Here is a 21,114-nt window from a genome sequence, read left to right on the forward strand (position 1 = left end):
GTAAGGTATGATAAAAGATTCTTATAGAACATAATATCCGTATCTAGTCCTGGGATATAATAAATATCATAATATAAAAACTTAATCAATAGAATTAATTAATCTAAATTTCTTAGTTTGCTTAGTGTTCTTTCTCATGCGTCTCTAGCATACAATCATATATTTTTTGTCAATATCAGGTGGTTCACATAAATAGAGTTACATCATTATAGAATTTTAGTTTATGAAATATGTGCTTTGAATAACCCGAAGAAGAAATGTGCTTTTTCTCACATCATTATAGCATACAAGCATATTTCTGGCCTTATATGCTTATTTTACATGTTTATTTTATACTTTTGATTATTATATTTCTTTCTGTTTTTTATTTACGTGATTGTCTGTGACAGTGCTCTGTACACCGATAAGGAGCAATCTGCTGCTACGGAAGCCAACTGGAAAAGATTTCACTCGCAACGCATAGCAACCTCCCCATGCATGGTCTATTATTGATTGCAATGATCTTGCATGATCCTGACATGAAAGAACTTTAGAGAAAAGAGTTAAAAGGTTATATTGAAGCATGGGTGATGAATTGAAGGAGTTATACCTTAATGATCCCGACATGAAAGCAAAGGGACAAGATAGATGTATAGAGTCTAAGAGTATATAACAGGAATGCCTAACTTGTGTATGGCCTTTTTTATAAATAAGAAATAGCTTATATGTAACTTCAATGACAAGCCAAGCCAAGAGAAGGAGAAAAATGTACAAATAGATATATATCATTCCTTGTAACTTATTTGACAATCAATATAATGGCATATTCATTTAGTTCATTTGTATTGACTTAATTTTAGTGGTAAATGAAGGCTGTTATCTCATTTATGTGTATTGGCTCTTTTCTTTTTCCTTTTTTTTTTGGGGTAAAGAAGGCTTTGCTATAAATTGACAAGTAAAAGTGTTTGTATTAAGAAGTTAACATGCCGGAATTGACAATTGAGGACACCAACTTTAATTTATATTAGATTTTTAGCAGCAAGAAAATTAACAACTAAGAGTACTTTCATTGATCGGTTAAGGTGCTCACATTGACAAGTAAAGGTGCCATAATTGACAGCTCCTTTTATATCAGAAGGAGATAGTCAAATAAAAGGAGATAAGTAATATATTTATATGCAAGCCAATGACAAGTCACTTCCTCTGCATTAATACATTTTAGTTAAAATATGATATAAAATTATTATTAAAAGTAAATTATTATTGATGTAACATTATAAAGTCACTTATTATTAACCACACATTCACTTGTTAATGGTGACAATACAATTTCTCAATGATGGCACTTTTACTCAACAATTTATCTATTGATATAAGTCAAAAAAATGTTATTTCAAGTTATACATAATATCTTATGATATCATCAATTTCTCTACACTAATATATTTTGGTTATAGTGTCATATAAAATTGTTACCAAAAGCCAATTATTAGTGACATAAAATTGTAAAATCACTTGTCATTAGTTATACTTTCACGTGTCAATAGTTGTATTATTACTTGTTAATAGTGGCAGTGTAACTTATCAATTATAGCATTGTCATTAATAACATCATAACTTGTTAATAGTGGCAGTGTGACTTATTAACGATATCACTGTCCCTTGTCAATTTATATGCTTATATGAATATGCTTATGTATGTCATTTAATTAACATAAATTTCAATAATACGTTTTGGTTATAACGTGTTATAATAACATAAAATAGTTATATTTTAAGTTAAGTATAACTGAATTCAAATTATGAAATTAATAACACCTTTAGTTGTTAATGTTTCTTATGAGTCCTTATTTTATTATGATTTTTTAATCTTTTTTTAGGATTTTATCATATTTATTGGGCTTAATTGCACTTATTATGATTAATTTGAATTAAATGTAATTTGATGAAAATACTACTAAAAAGAGCAAAAATATCATATTTTTATGATTTATTTTAACTGAATGATTTTTAGAATATTGGACATTATATTATCTTGGATTTCATTGCAGGAAAATTAAATGTTTTTATTTGTTGTGAAGAAGGAATCATATGCGGAAGAAAGATGAACTGAAAGCGCAAACTAGAATGATGATTTCGCAACTCACAAATCATTTGGACAAGCTTGAATTCATAGATGTGCCGCAAAAGCTGGGAGTGTCTCACCATTTCGTCCATGAAATAAGAAACATGTCCGCCAAGAGTTCTAAAGGCAGATTTAAAACCAAGTCTGATGACTTTCACACCATTGCTCTTCAATTTAGAATCTTAAGGCAACGCGGATTTGATGTGTCATCAGGCATGTACTATAAACTAGATCCTAATTCTTTTGTTTAATAATGCTTCTAATAGGATTTCTCCTAGTGGGAAGATGCTTATTCATAGCAAAAAAAAAAAAGAAAAAAGAAAAAAAGAAAGATAGATACTTAAGGTGGATATGATGTGTCATCAGGTACTACTAAGTTGGAACCTAATTCTTTTATTTGCAACACCCTGACAAGGAACAAAAAACCAGACTGATAATTAAATCGGTCAAGATACTGGGTTAAGAGTTAATGGGTCAGATCCTGGCTAACCCCTAATCAAATCGGTAATAATTAAAATGTTATGTTTTAAATTATATATTAGCTATTTTGAATAGAAATTAAAATAAAGATATGAAGAAAAATGTATAAAATAAAAGATATATTTAAGAAATTATATATGTAGTAAATAATATGATACAAGTACTTATTAGCTAAATCCATCTATTCCTGTAGGGTGATTTTGCGTGGGACACTTGAACTGCATGGGAAATCTAATTTTTTATTCACCTCTTTCAGTTTCAAGTGTTCACATCTTTCAAGATCTGCTTCTCCGTTTGAACCACTTCATATTTTTGTATCATTTTCTTTCATTATTCAATATTTTTATATCTTGTGTGGGATGGGTTAGGCATTCACATGCTCTGGTAGCTTTCTCTCTTGTTCTCATTCTTCTCTCTATTTCAGTATTTCTTTCTTCTTCATTCAGATGTTCCCCTCTTCTTTCTTTCGTTTTCATACCTCCATCCTCCCTTACCTTCATTCAAATGTATTTGCAGAGCCAGGATGAAATAAATTTTATTTTTATTTATAGAGCAAACATGCAGAAACGTAGTAACTGAAGAAAACGGTCATCTTTCTTTTATTTCTATTTTTCTTCTTCTTCAGTCAATATTTTTTGTTTGTGCGCATGAAATAGTCTCAGGTTCTTCTTCTTCTTTTTCTTTCAAACAACCCGGCTAAACCATCTAAACCAACAGGTGGGCCGGTTGTGACCGGTTTGCACCGGTTCTTTCCGGTTCAATTTTCCTCCGCTTTTATTGTTAAACTAGACCGGACTACTGACTAGTTCATTGGTTTCTGGTTTGAATCGGCCAATCCGGTTCTTTAATTCATTGCACCATGATGTTGTAAGAAGAAAGATAGATGCCTAAAGTAAATGAGCCCCACTTGACATCAGACATTTGCCCATCTGCACAATACACATATATCTATATCTCTTCTTGCAATATCACTATTGCAAGCAAAACTTTCTGTGTTGGTTAGGAAAGACTTTTAGTGCATAAGAGTGTGGTAATTTGTTCTAATTTTAGTTCGGTAAAACAGATAATGTAAAAATTAAACGACCTTATATTAGAATAGCCTTATAACTTAATGGCATAAAAGCTCCCATGTATGTAGGAGGTTGCAGAGATCTTTAGTGTCTACAATATTGTAGCTGCATTGGAGAGGGAAAAAACCATACCAAATCAAACTGTACTGACTTTTAGTATTGACTAATAAATCTATAACATGCATGTATTGCTTTTTTCACAGAGATATTCAAAAGTTTTCAAGATGAGAAGGGGAATTTTGATTTGGATGATATAAAGGGGATTCTATCACTGTATGAAGCATCGTTTCATTCAATGGAAAGTGAAACTATACTTGAGGAAGCAAGAGATTTTTGCAGTAATTATCTGAAACAATTTGTGAAGAAGGAGAAGAAAGATAGTGAGATATCAGTAATGATAAGTCATGTGTTGGAGCTTCCCCTACGATGGAGGATACCCAGACTTGAAGCTCCATGGTTCATTGACTTGTACCAAAGAAGAAATAATGTGAGCCCTGCCTTGCTTAAGCTTGCTCGTTTGGATTTGAATGTAGTCCAAGTCACCCACCAAGGAGACTTAAAATATATATCAAGGTAAAGAAAACAGAGAGGTGTTATTGATGTGAGACTGATGTTTACCACAACTATGGGAATTAAAAACTTTGTTTTTGCACCAAAAAAAAGTAAAACCAGACAATTACATGCTTGCATGACTCCAAAAGGTGTATTTTATCATCATTAAAAGCTTTTGTTTTTCAATAAGAACAGAAGTAAATACTTATGGTGGTGCTTGACTTTATGTATAAATTAAACAATGAAGATGGTGGAAAGAAATGAGAGATGGAGAAAAGCTGAGCTTTGTAAGGGACATGCCAACCAAAAACTTCTTTTGGGGTGTGGGAATGGGTTCCCAACCAGAGCTTTCATATTTCAGAAGAGAGATGACCAAGATCACTTCCTTCATAAACATCATCGATGATATTTATGATGTTTATGGCACATTGCAAGAACTTGAACTCTTCACTCATGTGGTCCACAAGTCAGCATATTAATCTAATTAACTACTACTCCTTCAATCCTTAATATAGGACCTAATTGATAAGTTGACGTTGATCCTAAATATAAGACCTATTTCACATGTTTATCAATTTTTTCTCAAATTAATCCCATTGATATTCTCTTAACAATAATGAAATAGAAGAGGGAAAGAAATTAAGAAAGATGCTTAAGGTGTTTTAAAAAAAAATATCACATCTACTAATTTAATTAACATCTTTAATATATTCAAATTAGTTATTTAAGTCTTATATTAAGGATCGGAAGAGTGTCTGTGTATATATAGAGCTTCTCTTCGCATCTTCAATCATGTAATATATTGTGTTGATTGTAGCTAGGACATACATGCAATGCACACGTACGTTTGCAAGTTACATGAAAATATGTTTTCTTGCACTTTATAATTCTGTCAATGACGTCGCTTTTGCCATCCTCAAACATACAGGCATCAACATCATCCCTAAAGTGGTATGCATATATATATATATATATGATTCAAGATTCAAATCTTAAAATTTTCAGAATATATTGTAATGATCATGTGTGTTTTTTTAATTTTTCCAGTGGGGTGATATCTGTGAATCAAATCTGACAGATTCGTGGATTTCAGTGGGCACGTGCCAAGCATGCAGGAATATATAGATAATGCATGGATTTCAGTGGGAGGGGCTGTGGCTCTGGTTCAAGTTTACTTTCTGCAGATTCAATATGATTCAATCAGGCCACAGGATTTTGAGTATTTACAAGAATACCCCTATATTATTCGCCTTTCTTCCACCATTGCACGATTTGCTATTGACCTTGCAGCATACAAGATTACTAATAGGGATGTTTCATCAAAATCATCAAGTGGTGAGTTTGATGGTGACATTCCCAAGTCACTAAAACATGAATGAAACTGGAACTTCTGAACAAGATCGAGGCGTATGAATATGCCTTCACCTTGATATGCCAAACTTGGAAGAAGATGAAGGAAGCAGTGCATAATTCTGAATTCTCTCCGGGTTTCATAAAAATTGCTCTCAACCTTGCAAGAATGGCTCGAGATATGTGCCAACATGGAGATGGTTATGCTGACGATTCTCATACTAGCCTTCGTATTCTTTCCTTGCTTGAACACCTAATTCCTATTACATCTACATGCTAGTGTTTTTCTTTTTGCGTCTATATTTGGGGCCTGTTTGGGATCATGTTTGGGGCTCAAAGATGCATCTCAACCGGCAAAAGCTTCTTTTTTGTTAAAAGTGATGATTGGCACACTATTTTTGCAATTTGGTTTTTGGGTTCAAATGAACTTTTGGAATGAAACTGATCGATCTTGCTTTTCACAGTGGGAAGAATACTAGTGCACTAAAATGGGGTATGTGTTCTTGTTTAATTAGTAGTTGTGATTTTAGAGTAGCAACTTTATTTAAATCTGTTGATATGAAATTTTTGTTCATTTCTTAGATGTTTATATGAACTGATTTAGAGGGTATACTTATCCATGTAATATATTTAATTAAGTATTTTAGTATTTTTAATTTCTTCCTAATAATAAATTAATTTTAATATGTTAATAATTTTATTTTCAATATTTCTTTTACAATTGTCATATTATATACATACAATATTAAATATGTATTGCTTAGTAAAATTCATGTTCTTTTCAATCATTTTACATTTAAATTTACTTTTTCTATTAATCATCAAAACAATTTTAGTTTATTAAGCTGATTTTTTTACAAACGCTAATTCAAACATGAATCACATTACACTATCTGACTTCTATCCCAACTTCAGTTTGCATAACTGAGATTGGAAAAAAACTACTTCTGTTACACGTAATCCAAACACACCCTTTTTTTTTTAATAAATGGGATCCAAAGGATTAATATAGACAAAAGGGCATAATATATAGAACTGTAGAAACATTATTCTCTCTTTGTCCTTCTCCCCGTGAGCTCTTCCTTTTTCTATGATTATGTGACTTTTTATATGTTGTTTTTTGAGGGAGAATTACTATAAGCTCATAAGAAAGGAATTTAATTACTAAAAAAGTTTAAATGATAAGTGAGCAGTATAAATCAGTTGTCATTTCTTACACTAGAAATTGTTATTGTATGCTTTTTAGTTGTCAACAGACTTTAGAGTAATTAAATCCTTTTCTTGGGACCCGATTCCAATTGCTCCTTTTTTTTATTCCAACGAAAACCATGCATTTGTTTTATTGAGATCTCGGACTGATAATGAAAAGCAATGACCCCTTCACGGGAAACCTCCAAAAACTTGATTCTCTTGATTCGGATGCAGGATGCTACGACCACAACAAACATAAAAATATGTTTTCTTAGGTTATTGAACCTACGGTCTTTGGCTTCATCTTACTTCCCATTTATTCCACCAAGGTATCAACTCATAAATTGTCAAGAAGCCTAATCACACCAAACACCTCTCTTAAGCCTTTCCTAAGCCTTGCGATGGTTGCATGAAAAAATTGAAAGATCACACTCAAGTACAAAGTTCTAGATGCTTGGGGACCCAGGTTATATCGCTAATTAAGGGATTCCCAAGGACCCAGGTGGTGAAGTGTGTGTCTAGGAGAGTGTTCATATCTGAGAAAGACAACTTTTGCTGTGTTGGTTCTTTGGACAGTTCAATTATTCCTTGTACAAACTTTGTCATTTTTCTCGTTCTGTTGTGTTGCTTTCATTTGTCCTGTGACCGCCCCCAGGTATCTGTGGTCGTAAATCGCATATGAAAATGTGGACATTGTAGAAATGAGTCCAAAGAAGAGCTATCACCATGAAATTTGGTACATACCAATACCACAAATTGCAAAATGTCGACATTGTAGAAATGAGTCCAAAGAAGAGCTATCACCATGAAATTTGGTACATACCAATACCACAAATTGCTTTAATTATACAAGGCCAAAAGGTTGCCCTTTATGTTTCTGCCGTCCTTCAGCACCTTCCCACAACTTTCCTTTCATATTAAGTTCCCTATTAAGGCTTTCTCATGCAAATTCACAGCAGGATAGTGTGTCTCTGTGTGCGTGTAGTATGAATCTCCTCATCTTATAGTTTGAAAAACACTTATTTTGAGTAAAATTTGACAGTATGGTGAGGATCAGTTACTTAGAACAATTGAAGTCTATGGGAAATGATAATAAAGACAAAGCTAACTTGTCAGAAAAACTGGTTATGTTTCTCTTTTTCTATTATAATCTTTTTTAAAAGGAATTTATTGGACTTTTGAATATTAATGTCAAACCATTGGTTTTTTTTTTGGGCCCCAGATTTGAATATTCTGAAATTAATTTTTCAATATATCATTCAAACAAATTTATGAGAAATTGATTTCTTTATAAAAACTTATCTAGATAAGTTACATTTAATTAATTGGCTTTTATTCAACTACAGTTTGCAAACATTAATTCAAACAAGCATGAGGTTTGTCTTGGCGTTTAGCTATTTTAGCTGCCTGCAATACGTATATGTAACTACTAAAAAATATCAACACCCTTGATTGCAAGTGAACCTTTGTTGTTCACACATTCAGAAATCTGGATTTGAGAGGCTGATGATGTTTTCTCTCGCCTTTGGGGCGAGCTCTTCCCTCTCCCTCTCCAGAAATTTCTTCAGGCAGTGAGAACTCACTTTCTCTCGTTTTTGCACGAGTGGCAGTCACGGCGTCTCTCTCCCCAGCGCCTTCCGCTAGCGGAGGGGACGTCCGTCTTTTGTTTTGTTCTGTTCTTCTCTTTCTGTGGTGATGGGTCTTTTGTAGCGATCTTCTCTTTCTATCTGGCAATAAACAAGTCTGTGATGTCTGGCACTGCTTGCTTTGATGGTGATTTTGTAAATCCTGACTTAGAGCCTGTTTGGAATCACTTTGAAAAGTGTTTATAAGCACGTTTTGTGTAAATTAAGACAAAATTCTTTTCATATATTTTTCTTGTATTTTATAAATGATAATTAAAAAATTATTTATAAATTATTTTAAACGGACACTTAATGACTTGGATGTACGCTTTTGGTAAAAAGGGCTCGTTGACCGCCTTTGCTTCCTTGGCATTGTTGTTAGGGTTAGCGTTTTTGTTATTGGGCTGTTAGTTTGTTGCACTTTTTTCATTGGACCCCTTTTGGGCTGTGTATTTTTATTAATGAAAATCTCTATTATCAGGTTGGGAAAAAAAAAGTATTCAGGCATCTGCTGAGATCATTAGGTTACTCGGACCGTTCCTCGTAATTTTTCTCTGCTATCCAATCTCCTTCCGTCATCTCCACGCACTGTTTCCAGCACAGAAAGTTAATGGCTTTTTTACCGGCAGGCTACAAAAAGTAAAAATATATACAAAAATGCTGCTATTTCAAAAGTATTTATCAATATGCTACAACTAAAATTTTTATTGATAAGAACGATTTTTAAATTATACACAAGTCATTTTTGTCAAGAACAATACGAGAATGATTTGTATGTTATCTGATAAAGAGTAAAATCATTGTTGGCATGAATGATTTTACTTTTTAACATTTTATTTTTTTTAAATCAAAAAGTGAAATCGTTCAAGAACAATTTTATTTTTTTTACTATTACTTCCCCACGCGAGAATCTTTCTACTATTTTCTTCCCAATGCTTACTTCTCTTAGTTGTCAACTCAATTCTTTCTTTCCATGCAAACCCATGAGGTCACAGCAATCTATGTGCTTTTATATATTTACATGTTTAGTTTTTGTTTTCTGCTTCATCTCCTTTCATCTCGGAGCTCTCTCTTCTTTTTCTTCTTTTTCCTCCCCTTGATGGTTCACTTGTTCTATTTTCATTATTCTCTTGCTTTTTTATTTTTGCACTCCTGACAAGCTCTTTTACTGCTACTGTAGGTATGTTGTTTCTCTTCTTGTTTTTTTTTTAAAAAAAATTTGCAGCTGTGATATAGAATTTGATTTTTCATCCATACTATCTTTGATGAGCTAATAATTCATTATTCTAATTTTCAGAAGGTGAGTAGTGGTTTCAACAATCAGGAATATTAGTACTCTTTCTAAACCAGGTACCTCTACCAATGGCCGTTTGGCCGAGTGGGGTGTGTGTGTGTGTGGGGTGTGTGCGTTGCGAGTTTGATTCCGCCCCCTGTAACTCAAAAAAAAAAAAAACTAGATGCCTCTTATTTTGACGCTAAAACTATCATCTATTATATTGTATTAAAATGTTAAAATTTTGATATAAGCTCAAATCTTTTTTTAGTATATGATTATTATTTTGTCTTATGAAAGTATACTTCTTCAGGAGTTTAATTTGGTAAGATAAAACTGAAAAATAATTATATGTACACCCTAAATATCAAATATGTAGTATATATTAAGTTGGTGAAAAAAGAAAGAAAGAAAGTGTTCTACCAACTTCAAGTGAACTATTACTTTCATATATTTTTTAGGTAAAAATAAGGTGTAAGTAATGAAAAATTGAAATGAATGAAAGGCACTCATAATTTCTTTTTTTTCATTTTGCCTTTTCCTTGCTATTTGCTATGTTGCATTTTTGAATCAGTGATAACATGTCACTACATTAGTGTTTTGAATCAAGAGTAAAATAATCTAACTATTCTTCTAGTTTGCATCAATTACATAGATTGTTCCTCTATTTTAAAAACATATAGTTTGGTTCAATTAGTTAACACCGTTAGAAATATTCTAAAAATATTATTTTTAACTAAAATTTATATTAAAATTAAATTTATTTACTCTTTTACTCCTCATTTTAAGAAATTCCTAAATTATACTTTTATAGTTACATCAATTTCATTTAGTTGAGGCAACCATAAAAGATTTGATTAAAACTTTAACTAATTTTTTTAATAAATATATATTTAACTAAATATATTTATAAATCTTTGTAATAAATGAAAATGAAAATGCAAGCGAACATGAATCTCCAATTTTTACTTAAGCTTTTGACACATCACCCTCACCATCATCCCTCCTCATCTCTATCCCTCCTCATCTCTATCGATCCTACACAACTTGAGTCTCATTATATGGTACCCTCATCATCATGATTTTATTAGATAATCCTACAATATTTTTAGCTAAATATAATGCTTTTACTTTTGAACATGTTGAATCATCAAATAAGCATTTGTCACTCATCGACAATCTATACATTTAAATGAATCACCTTAGTTTGATTCAAACACGCTAACTACGTAAACAAATAAGACACTTGAATCTCAAAAAGTTGACATACAGCAATGGCCACAATGTCTGAGAAGGAGGGCAAGATGTCATATTGGAAGTCACTATCAGTAAGGTGGATAATTTTTTCCTTATAAACTTAAATTTTATTTATTATTTGTTATAATAAAATAATTATTACTTTTTTTTTATTCAATATACATCTTATACTCATTTCACAATTAGTTTTAATATTACTCTTCCGGTCCTTAATATAGGACCTAATTTTTGAGTTGGTTTTGGTTCTAAAGATAATACCCATTTCTCATATTTGTCAATTTTCTCTAAATTACTCCTATGGATACTCCTTCAATCATAATCAAGTAGAAGAGGGAGAGGGGGTGTTAAGAAATATGATTATGGTGTTGGAGAAAAAATATGTCACTTTTCTTATAATTAACTAATTTACCTAACTTCCTTAATCTAATCTAATCAAATTAGTTAAATGGGTCTTATATTAAAGACCGGAGGAGTATTATGTAATTATCAACACTTTTTCCCCCATTATTTAGTCATGATTTTTCATTCAAATGCTTGATAAATCATTATAATGATCATTTTATTTTCATTTATTAGGAGAGAAGGTGAGAAGTCGTTTAGTAGGAGATGAAGTTTTGCAATCCTTCACCAGAAGAACGATTTTCAGTCACTTCACGCACATTGATGCTTATTCTAAAGAAATCATTCATTAGAAGGACAACTTTGAAAATTAACCTGAAGAACGATTTTAAATATAGTATATTGGTAAATACTTTTAAAATTACAATATCTTAGTATATATTTTTACTTTTTATAGTATACTGGTAAAAAAGTCGAAAGTTAATATTTCATGCCAGAAAATTTCTTATGGTTGATTAGAAATTAAACATAAAGGTAATTTAGAGGTCCACATCGTATAATTCAAGATAAAACATGCAGTGTATAAAACGCCTAATTAGCCATCTCAACACAAGAAGCTGGACTAGGTACTGCCAGAGGTGGAAATACGGACTAACCTGGCAGGGCTGACAACTTTAAAAAGGTCGGTTATATAGAGTCAAAATTTTAAAAATATCTTAATTTGCTAGGTTTAACCCTTAAACTAATGAGTTCAGGACTTGCCAACAGGCTTTCGGCCTTTTTAAAAAAAATTATTTTTCATATTTCTCATAAATTTTTCTAAAAAAATATGAAAATAAATCGATAAAATTATTAATAAAAGACATAAATATGAATAAAATATAAAATATCATATATATATAAATATCAATCAACGCCTAAGAATATATAAAACATTCATCAACAAGATAACAACATTTAAAAGTTTCATCTATAGTGCAAACGTGTAATAAATAAACACTATCATTAATCTTTTGAAATTTATCATCACTATACTTAATTACTCTTCTTCATAAGTATGTTTTTCTTTCATAGTAAAAATATCAAGTTTCTCTTCTTTATAGGAATTTTACTTTTAAATTTTACAGTCTAGCTATTATTTTACTTTAGTTTAAGAAACATTGTTATTGAAACTTGTAAATTTCCAATTCAAATTACAGAATCATAAGTTATATAAGTATAAAAATACTTTCTTATCAAATATATATAGTTTAAAAATATCAACACATATAATATAAATGAAATCATTATTAAAGTCCAAATTAACCTATTTTTTAAAAATTTAATTGGACAAATTCCCGTCTAAAACTAAATAAATCAAACCATTCTGTAAAATTTAAATTTAAAATGATAATAATAACTAAATATTCAAAATATCATTAACAATGTAAAAAATTTAATAATATTATAATTACACAAAAATTTAGAAAAACAAAAAAAATTATAAAAAAGCATAAATGGGCCGGCCCATTTAAGTTTTCGACTCTACAAGGTCAATCCTTTTAAGCCTGTTTCTCATTTCAAAAGAAAATTTTCAAATCCAGTCCTCAATTTTTGAGTATAAACTGACCGGTCCAATAGACTCGGCCTGTTTTCCTGACTCTAGCTAACGCTGGGTGGTTACCCGAGTGTGGGATTAAGGTGATGTGGATCCCGGGGGGATGGGGCTTGTGGTGAAGGTGGCTGGTGATGAATCTTGTGGATCAGGTCAGATTAGATCTATTCGGTGAGATGGCTTCCAAGAGCAGCCAAAATTCCGCCATGTTTTGTCCGGTGGATTGCCAACTTGAGCCTGATCCCTTCAACCACCAAGCTTCTTGTTCATGATGAAAGGTGCTTTTTAATTGCTCTGAGATTCTTCAGTTTGAGTGGAATAAAAAAGACAAATAAACTTGTTAATTATAATGAATGTGATATGATTTGATGAGTAAAATATCTTTATATAGCATTAGATTGTATATAAATTTATAAATTAGTTTATAAGAAGAATATTATGCTACTAGCTTTGATTCAAAATGTAATAAGCATTAGATCTTTGAAGGGTTTTTTTTAGTATTAATTTGTATTTTTCTGATCATTTAATATATATTTTTTATTTTTATCGTGAATTAGGTATATGTCTCTCTCATCCTTTTTCTTTTCCACTCATTTTCTCTCATTATTTTCTTAACTCATTCTCCCTCCCACTTATTCTCTCCATAAATAGGAATATTATAGAAAGATAAGTTATATTTTATTTATTTATTAAATTTAACCAATTTTAAGCAACTTTTTGAGTTGCGTAATTTAGTTAACTATTTAATGCTTATAATTTGAAGCCGACGTGGTATTAACAGAGTTTTCATGGGTTATGGGCAAATAGATTAAAAGCACAAAAAGATAAAAAAGAAATAATATCAAAAGTATATGAATGTATTAAGATTTTCATTATGGTTTTTTTTTTCATTATCTAAAATTAATAAATATACAATGATGTGAAAATTCTGAAATATAACCAAATATAAAGCATTTGCGGTAATGAATCTGAAGCTTGTTTTCTTTGATTCTGCTGTCCACCTCACGGCCCCGACAAAATCATCGTTTGAAATTACTCGTGTGGCACGTGGAAATGAATAAAATCTAAAATCTAAAAACTCTTTTTTTGTTTTACCTGAATAAAATTTGAGAACACGAGAGTCCCACGATTTGCATGGCATTTAGCAAACTTTTTTTATCTCTCCGTATATTTTAATAATACCTAAATTTTAAAAGTATCTGGCTAGCGTCAAGAGTGTATCCACTTAACTTATTGATGACCACATCGTACATTTCTTTCTTTTTAACAACTTATGGCAACTTGTTCACGAATTTGATACTGGTTCTAATTATAAAATCTCATTTGTAATTTACAAACTTAGAGGTGGAATATATATATATTCCATTTCGATCTTTTTTATAAGAGCATGAAATTTGAATTTCCTTGATCCTTTACTATTTTTGCCCCTAATAAATTTTATATATTGTATTAATTAAAAAGTTGATAACTTGACATACTACCCTCCTTTTCATACTTTCTCTCACTATTATTCTCCTGCTTTTTCTTACTTGCCCCTTATAAATAAGGGCAAACTTGAAAAAAAAAATTCATTTCTTACTTATTTATTATTTTTAATTAATTTTAACTGTTTTATAAGATTGTTTAGTTTTTAGTTATGAGGCTCTTATAAAAAAGTAACGGAAGGAGTATATAAATCATGTTCTCTCTCTCTTTCTATATGCACGCACACGTATATAACTCTTGAGCTTTGAAGCCAAGGCTTTTCGTCTGAGACTAAGAACTGATGGCTCTTCCGAGACTAGCCTCATTCCCAAATTGCAGTCTCTTCAAAGTGCTCTCGCCATCAAAAACAAAATCCTCAGTGTTCGCTGTTAAATGTAATACTTCCTCTACTACTCTTCATTTCGTTTCTGATCAAAACAACGCCAATCTTCGCCGATCTGCAAATTATCAACCTTCAAGTTGGAGTTATGAACATATCCAGTCAATCACTAGTGAATATGGGGTACATATATTTCCGACTTCTAATAATCTCTTCATTTTTCCTAACTTCTTATAATAATTCTTGTCCTTCATAATTAACCTGTTTTCGTTTTCTGTGCAGAAAGAATCATATGCAGAAGAAAGAGATGAACTGAAAGCGCAAGTTAGAAAGATGATTTCCCAACTCACAAATGATTTGGACAAACTTGAATTCACAGATGGGTTGCAAAAGCTGGGAGTGTCTCACCATTTCGTCCATGAAATAAGAGACATGCTGCAACATGTGTACGCCCAGAATTATGAAGACAGATTGAAAACTAAGTCTGATGACTTACACACCATTGCTCTTCAATTCCGAATCTTAAGGCAACATGGATTTGATGTGTCATCAGGTACTACTAACTTGGACCCGAATTCTTTTATTTACAGCACCATGATGCTATAAGAAGAAAGATATTTGCAGGTGGATGGGCCCCACTTGACATAAGACATTTGCCTATCTACTCAATGTACAATGCACATATCTATATCTCTTCTTGCAACACGTCACTATTGCAAGCAAAACTTTCTGTGTTGGTTAGGGAAGACGTTTAGTGTGTAAGAGTATGGTAATTTGTTCTAATTTTACTACGGTAAAACAAATACTGTTGAAATTAAATGCCTTTATATTACAGTAGCCTTATAACTTAGCTGCATAAAACTCCCCCTAGGAGGTTGCGGGTTTGATTTCACTTGTAACCTCAGGTCTTTAGTGTCTACAGTATTGTAGCTTTCACTGGAAAGAAAAAAGGCATACCAAATCAAACTGTACTGATTTTTAGTATTGACTAATGAATCTCTAACATGCATGTACTGCTTTTTTCACAGAGGTTTTTAGAAGTTTTCAAGATGAGAAAGGGAATTTTGATTTGGATGATACAAAGGGAATTCTATCATTGTACGAAGCATCGTTTCATTCAATGGAAGGTGAAACTATACTTGAGGAAGTTAGAGATTTTTGCAGTAATTATCTGAAACAATTTGTGAAGAAGGAGGAGAAAGATAGTGATGATATATCAGCAATGATCAGTCATGCACTGGAGATTCCCCTACACTGGAGGATTCCCAGACTTGAAGCTCCATGGTTCATTGACTTATACCAGAAAAGCAATGATGTGACCCCTGCCTTGCTTAAGCTTGCTCGTTTGGATTTCAATGTTGTCCAAGTCACCCATCAACAAGACTTAAAATATACATCAAAGTAAACGAAACAAACTAATTCTGTCTTTTCTTTTTTTAGCCAAATTATTTATATATCCAATAATTCTATAGGAAGTCATATTGTTTACCAGTTTTGAATAACACGACAAACTGAGAAAATATATTACATATAGTTAGACAATGAATTGTGCAGGTTTTATCTTTCGTATACTTTTATGTTTTCTGCTACTACTTAATTACATAACTGAAGATATCTAATTTCTACTTTGAAGATGGTGGAAAGAAATGAGAGATGGAGAAAAGCTGAGCTTTGTAAGGGACATGCCAATGGAAAACTTCTTTTGGGGTGTGGGAATGGCTTCCCAACCTGAGCTTTCATATTTCAGAAGAGAGATGACTAAGATCACTTCCTTCATAACGATCATAGATGATATTTATGACGTTTATGGCACATTGCAAGAACTTGAACTCTTCACTCATGTGGTCCACAGGTCAGCATATATTCTTAATTAATACATCATCTGTATATATGTATATAGACATACATATACATATATAGATAGCTCCTTGTCCACATCATCTCCAATAATGTAATATACTTTTGTCGATTGTAGATGGGATATACATGCAATGCACACTCTTCCAAGTTACATGAAAATATGTTTTCTTGCACTCTATAATTCTGTCAATGAGGTAGCTTTTGCCATCCTCAAACATACAGGCATCGACATCATCCCTTACCTCAAGAAAGCGGTAGGCATATATATATATATATATATATATATATATATATTCAAGATTCAAATCTTAAAATTTTCAGAATAATGTAATGATCGTGTGTGTTTGTTTAATTTTTCAAGTGGGGCGATCTCTGTGAATCATATCTGATAGAAGCAAGGTGGTACAACAATGGGCACGTGCCAAGCATGCAAGAATATTTAGATAATGCATGGATTTCAGTGGGAGGGGCTGTGGCTCTAGTTCAAGGTTACTTTCTGCAGATTCCAGATTCAATTAGGCCCCAGGATCTGGAGTATTTAAAAGAATACCCCAATATTATTCGCCTTTCTTCCACTATTGTACGACTTGCCAATGACCTTGCATCACACAAGATTATTAATAGTGATGCTTCATCAAAGTCATCATCAAGTGGTGGGTTTGATAGTGACATTCCCAAGTCACTAAGATGCTACATGAACGAAACTGGAGCTTCTGAACAAGAGGCTTATGAATATGTCTACACTTTGATGTGCCAAACTTGGAAGAAGATGAACGAAGCAGTGCATAATTCTGAATTCTCTCAAAGTTTCACAGAAATTGCTCTCAACCTTGCAAGAATGGCTCAATATATGTACCAACATGGAGATGGTCATGCTGAAGATTCTCATACTAACCTTCGTATTCTTTCCTTGCTTGACCACCCAATTCCTATTACATCTACACGCTAGTGTTTTTTTCCGTCTATATTTAGGGCTTGTTTGGGATCACATTTGGGGTTCAAATGTGCATACAGGCAGGCAAAAGCTCTTTTTTTTTTTTTTGGTTAAAAGTGATGTTTGACGCCCCATTTTTACAATCTAGCTTTTGGGTTCAAATGGACTTTTGGAATGAAACCTATGAATCTTGCTTTTCACAGTGGGAAAAATACCAGGGCGGTGAAAAGGGGGGAAAAGTTACAGTATTTTGAGTTTTTCTAGTGTTATATGTTCTTGTTTTATTAGAAGTTGTGATTTTAGAGCAGTACCCTTATTTAAATCTGTTGGTATGAAATTTTTATTCATTTTTTAGATATTTATATGAACTGATTCAGAGGGTATATTTATCCATGTAATATATTTAATTAAGTATTTTAGTTTTTTTTAATTTCTTCCTAATAATAAAATAATTTTAATATTTTAATAATTTTATTTTCAATATTTCTTTTACAGTTGTCACATTATGTACACATAATATTAAATATGTATTAGTTAATAAAATTTGTATTCTTTTTAGTCATTTTACATTTAAACTTACCTTTTTATTAATTATCAAAATAAGTGTTAGTTTGTCAAACTAACTTTTTTTTTGTAATAAAAACCAATCCAAATATAAATCATATTATACTGTCTGACTTGTACCCTAACTTTAGTTTGCGGAAGTCAGATTTAAAAAAAGCTACTCTTGCCATTGCCACTGCTAATCCAAACATACTCTTAGCTCTTTATAAATGGAATCCAAAGGATTAATACAAATATGCACAAAAGGGCATAATATATATAACCGCAGAAAGATTATTCTCTCTTTGCCCTTCTCACCGTGAGCTCTTCTTTTTGCCCATGATTATGTGACTTTTTTTTTTTTTTTTTTTTTAGAGAGAATTGCTATAAGGTTCCGAGAAATGAATTTAATTACTAAAAAATTCAAATAATAAGTAAGCAGTATAAATCGATTGTCATTTTCTATATTAGAACTTGTCGTTACATGCTTTTTGATTGTTAATAGACTTTAGAGTAATTAAATTCTTTTCTTAGAACCTAATTGCAATTCCCTCTTTTTTTTTTTAATTCCAACGACAACCATGCATCTGTTTTATTGAGATCTCAGACTGATAATGAGAAGCAGTGACCCCTTCGCGGGAAACCTTAAAAAACTTGATTCTCTTGATTCGGATGCAGGATGCTACGACCACAACAAACATGAAAATATGTTTTCTTAGGTTGCTGAACCTACGGTCTCTGGCTTCATCTTACTTTCCATTTATTCCACCCACTAAGGTATTAACTCATAAACTGTCAGGCAAAATAATCACACCAAACACCTCTCTTATGCCTTTCTTAAGCATTGTGATGGTTGCATGAAAAAATTGAAAGATCACACTCAAGTACAAAGTTCTAGATGCTTGGAGACCCAGGTTATGTCGCTAATTAAGGGATTCCCAAGGACCCAGCTGGTGAAATGCCTGTTTATGAGAGTGTTAATATCTGAGACAGACAACTTTTGCTGTGATGCTTCTTTGGACAGTTCAATTAGTGCTTGTGCAAACTTCGTCATTTTTCTCGTTCTGATGTGTTGCTTTCATTTGTCCCGTGACTGCCCCAATACCACAAAATGTCGACATTGTAGAAATGAGTAAAAAAAGAGCCATCACCGTAAAATTTGGTACATACCAATACCACAAATTGCTTTAATTATATAAGGCCAAAAGGTTGCGCTTTATGTTTCTGCCGTCCTTCAGCACCTTCCCACAAATTTCCTTTCACATTAAATTCCCTATTACGGCTCTCATGCAAATTAACAGCAGGATAGTTGTTTTTGTGTGTGTGTGTGTGTAGTGTGAAGCTCCTCATCTTATAGTTTGAAAAACAGTTATTTTGAGTAAAATTTGACAGTATGGTGAGGATCAGTTAACATGAACAATTGAATTCTATGGGAAATGATAATAAAAACAAAGCTAACTTGTCAGGAAAACTGGTTATGTTTCTCTTTTTCTGTTATAATCTTATTTGCTGAAGCTGCATTGAAACGAAGTAGCGGCTGAAAATGATTCTATTGAGAATAAGGATATTGGGAAGGACAAAGAACTCTTTCCCAGGTTGAATGCAGGTTTGTCTGTTTGGCCTCAGACTTTGTTGCATGTCATATATCATTTTCAATCTGATAGGTTTCAATAATTTGGCGTTGCAAAAATATACTTAAATGTCCAAAACCTTTGCTGGTTTATCCATATTTTTCTTCTTTGTTGGTGCTTGGTTAAGTGCATATGTTTTTTTTGCTTGCTTGATTCTCCTCAATTTTATTGCCTGTTTAATTGTTATTTACTTTCAATCTGATATGTGTTTCAGTAATTTGGTGTTGCAAATAATAGAAATAGTCTCCCTCTCCTTGTGTGTGTTATGTTGATCAAAATGGCAGAGGTCAGAAATAGAGCATTGGCAAAGTGCCAGAATGAAAGGTGGGGGATCAAGCCACCAGGCCCAGCAGGCATAGTGGGCCGGAGAAGCAGCAGCCTGTGGTCCTTCCTCGTGCCATGCCCTTTCTTCCAGGAACCACAAGCCTCAAAGCCTTTGCTCTGAACTCTTGGCTCGGCTCTCCACTCAGAACGGGTAGGCCAGCGCGAATCGCATCCTCCAATTCTCCAAATCGACCAGATGATGCCAAAGCCATGTTCCATTCAAGGAATTTTTTTTTTAAAAAAAACTGAATGGGACACTAAATAAGTTGAAATAGTAATTCAATGGTCAATTAGTTAGACTGTAGTCAAGTCGAGATTAAGTCAACTTGAAATTAAACCAGTCATGTTAAAATAATATAATTTAATTAAAAATCGCAAAATAGAATAACATTGATAATCACTAATAATAAAATACAAAAAAAATATAATAATAGTTTGATTGTAACAATAATTAAGTATAACAATATTGAGAATTTTGATTTTTATGATTGATTAATAATTAAAATTAATAACTATCATGCCAAAATTATTATTAAAATTTATTCAAATCTGACTGAGATATTAAGAACTATATAATAAAAAATAAAATCAACTGTTTCAGTCCGTTGGTCAATTCAAGAATTGAACAACCAATCCAAACCACACCACAACCACTAATCAATTCACTAGTTTTTCAGTTATCCTTATCGGTTTGGTCTGTTTTTTTTTTTTTTGGGGTAGTTTCATCAACTTATTGCCCCTACTTGGACTACCAAGCTAGTGTTACCCAGCGCATCAAGCTGCATGTTGTTTTGGATGTTTATATAACATAATTTGAGCTAAATTCATCAACCCCTTGTATTATCATTTACAGGAAGACGGTTTTTTTATAGACCAGAGGGATTCCTAGACGTCAGTAAAAAATGTTACTAGAATCTTAAAATTTCCAAGCTAATCTCTTTCATTTCTTATTCAAACTGTACTTCGATTTATCATTTTTTATCATAGTTGTATATAATGTCAGCCTAAGAGAAGATATTAATTTCAAGGTTAAAATATGCATCACTGATAATCTTACTTTCAGTTTAATATATCATATAATGAATTATTTACCACCAAAGCTTAACCACATGTTCGTCCACAATATAAAGTCATTGGATGTGGACATTTTAGCATAGTATGCTATCTGCATTATTTTATAATT

General features: G+C 32.0%; 2 protein-coding genes across 2 annotated transcripts; both read left to right on the top strand.

The window, feature by feature from the left end:
• The first annotated feature begins 4,466 nt into the window (after window positions 1-4,466).
• LOC114761590 (1,8-cineole synthase 1, chloroplastic-like) lies at window positions 4,467-5,585 on the top strand. Its single transcript, XM_028951005.1, has 2 exons — window positions 4,467-4,672; window positions 5,285-5,585. Exons 1-2 carry the CDS (start codon window positions 4,467-4,469, stop codon window positions 5,583-5,585), a joined length of 507 nt encoding a protein of 168 aa, XP_028806838.1.
• A 9,469-nt stretch (window positions 5,586-15,054) lies between these two features.
• LOC114761601 (myrcene synthase, chloroplastic-like) lies at window positions 15,055-16,044 on the top strand. Its single transcript, XM_028951013.1, has 2 exons — window positions 15,055-15,192; window positions 15,668-16,044. Exons 1-2 carry the CDS (start codon window positions 15,072-15,074, stop codon window positions 16,042-16,044), a joined length of 498 nt encoding a protein of 165 aa, XP_028806846.1. The 5' UTR covers window positions 15,055-15,071.
• Window positions 16,045-21,114: the final 5,070 nt, after the last annotated feature.

This window comes from Neltuma alba, unplaced genomic scaffold (assembly GCF_004799145.2).
Source record: "Neltuma alba isolate B1F8T4 unplaced genomic scaffold, ASM479914v2 tig00001702_pilon, whole genome shotgun sequence".
Classification (NCBI taxonomy): Eukaryota; Viridiplantae; Streptophyta; class Magnoliopsida; order Fabales; family Fabaceae; genus Neltuma; species Neltuma alba.

Excerpts from the sequence above, each read along its gene's own strand:
- LOC114761590 (XM_028951005.1), top strand. The coding sequence starts at position 4,467 with ATGAGAGATGGAGAAAAGCTGAGCTTTGTAAGGGACATGCCAACCAAA. Across the intron at positions 4,673-5,284 it reads TTCACTCATGTGGTCCACAA|ATTCGTGGATTTCAGTGGGC; the intron begins GTCAGCATATTA and ends CAAATCTGACAG.
- LOC114761601 (XM_028951013.1), top strand. The coding sequence starts at position 15,072 with ATGCTGCAACATGTGTACGCCCAGAATTATGAAGACAGATTGAAAACT. Across the intron at positions 15,193-15,667 it reads TGGATTTGATGTGTCATCAG|AGGTTTTTAGAAGTTTTCAA; the intron begins GTACTACTAACT and ends CTTTTTTCACAG.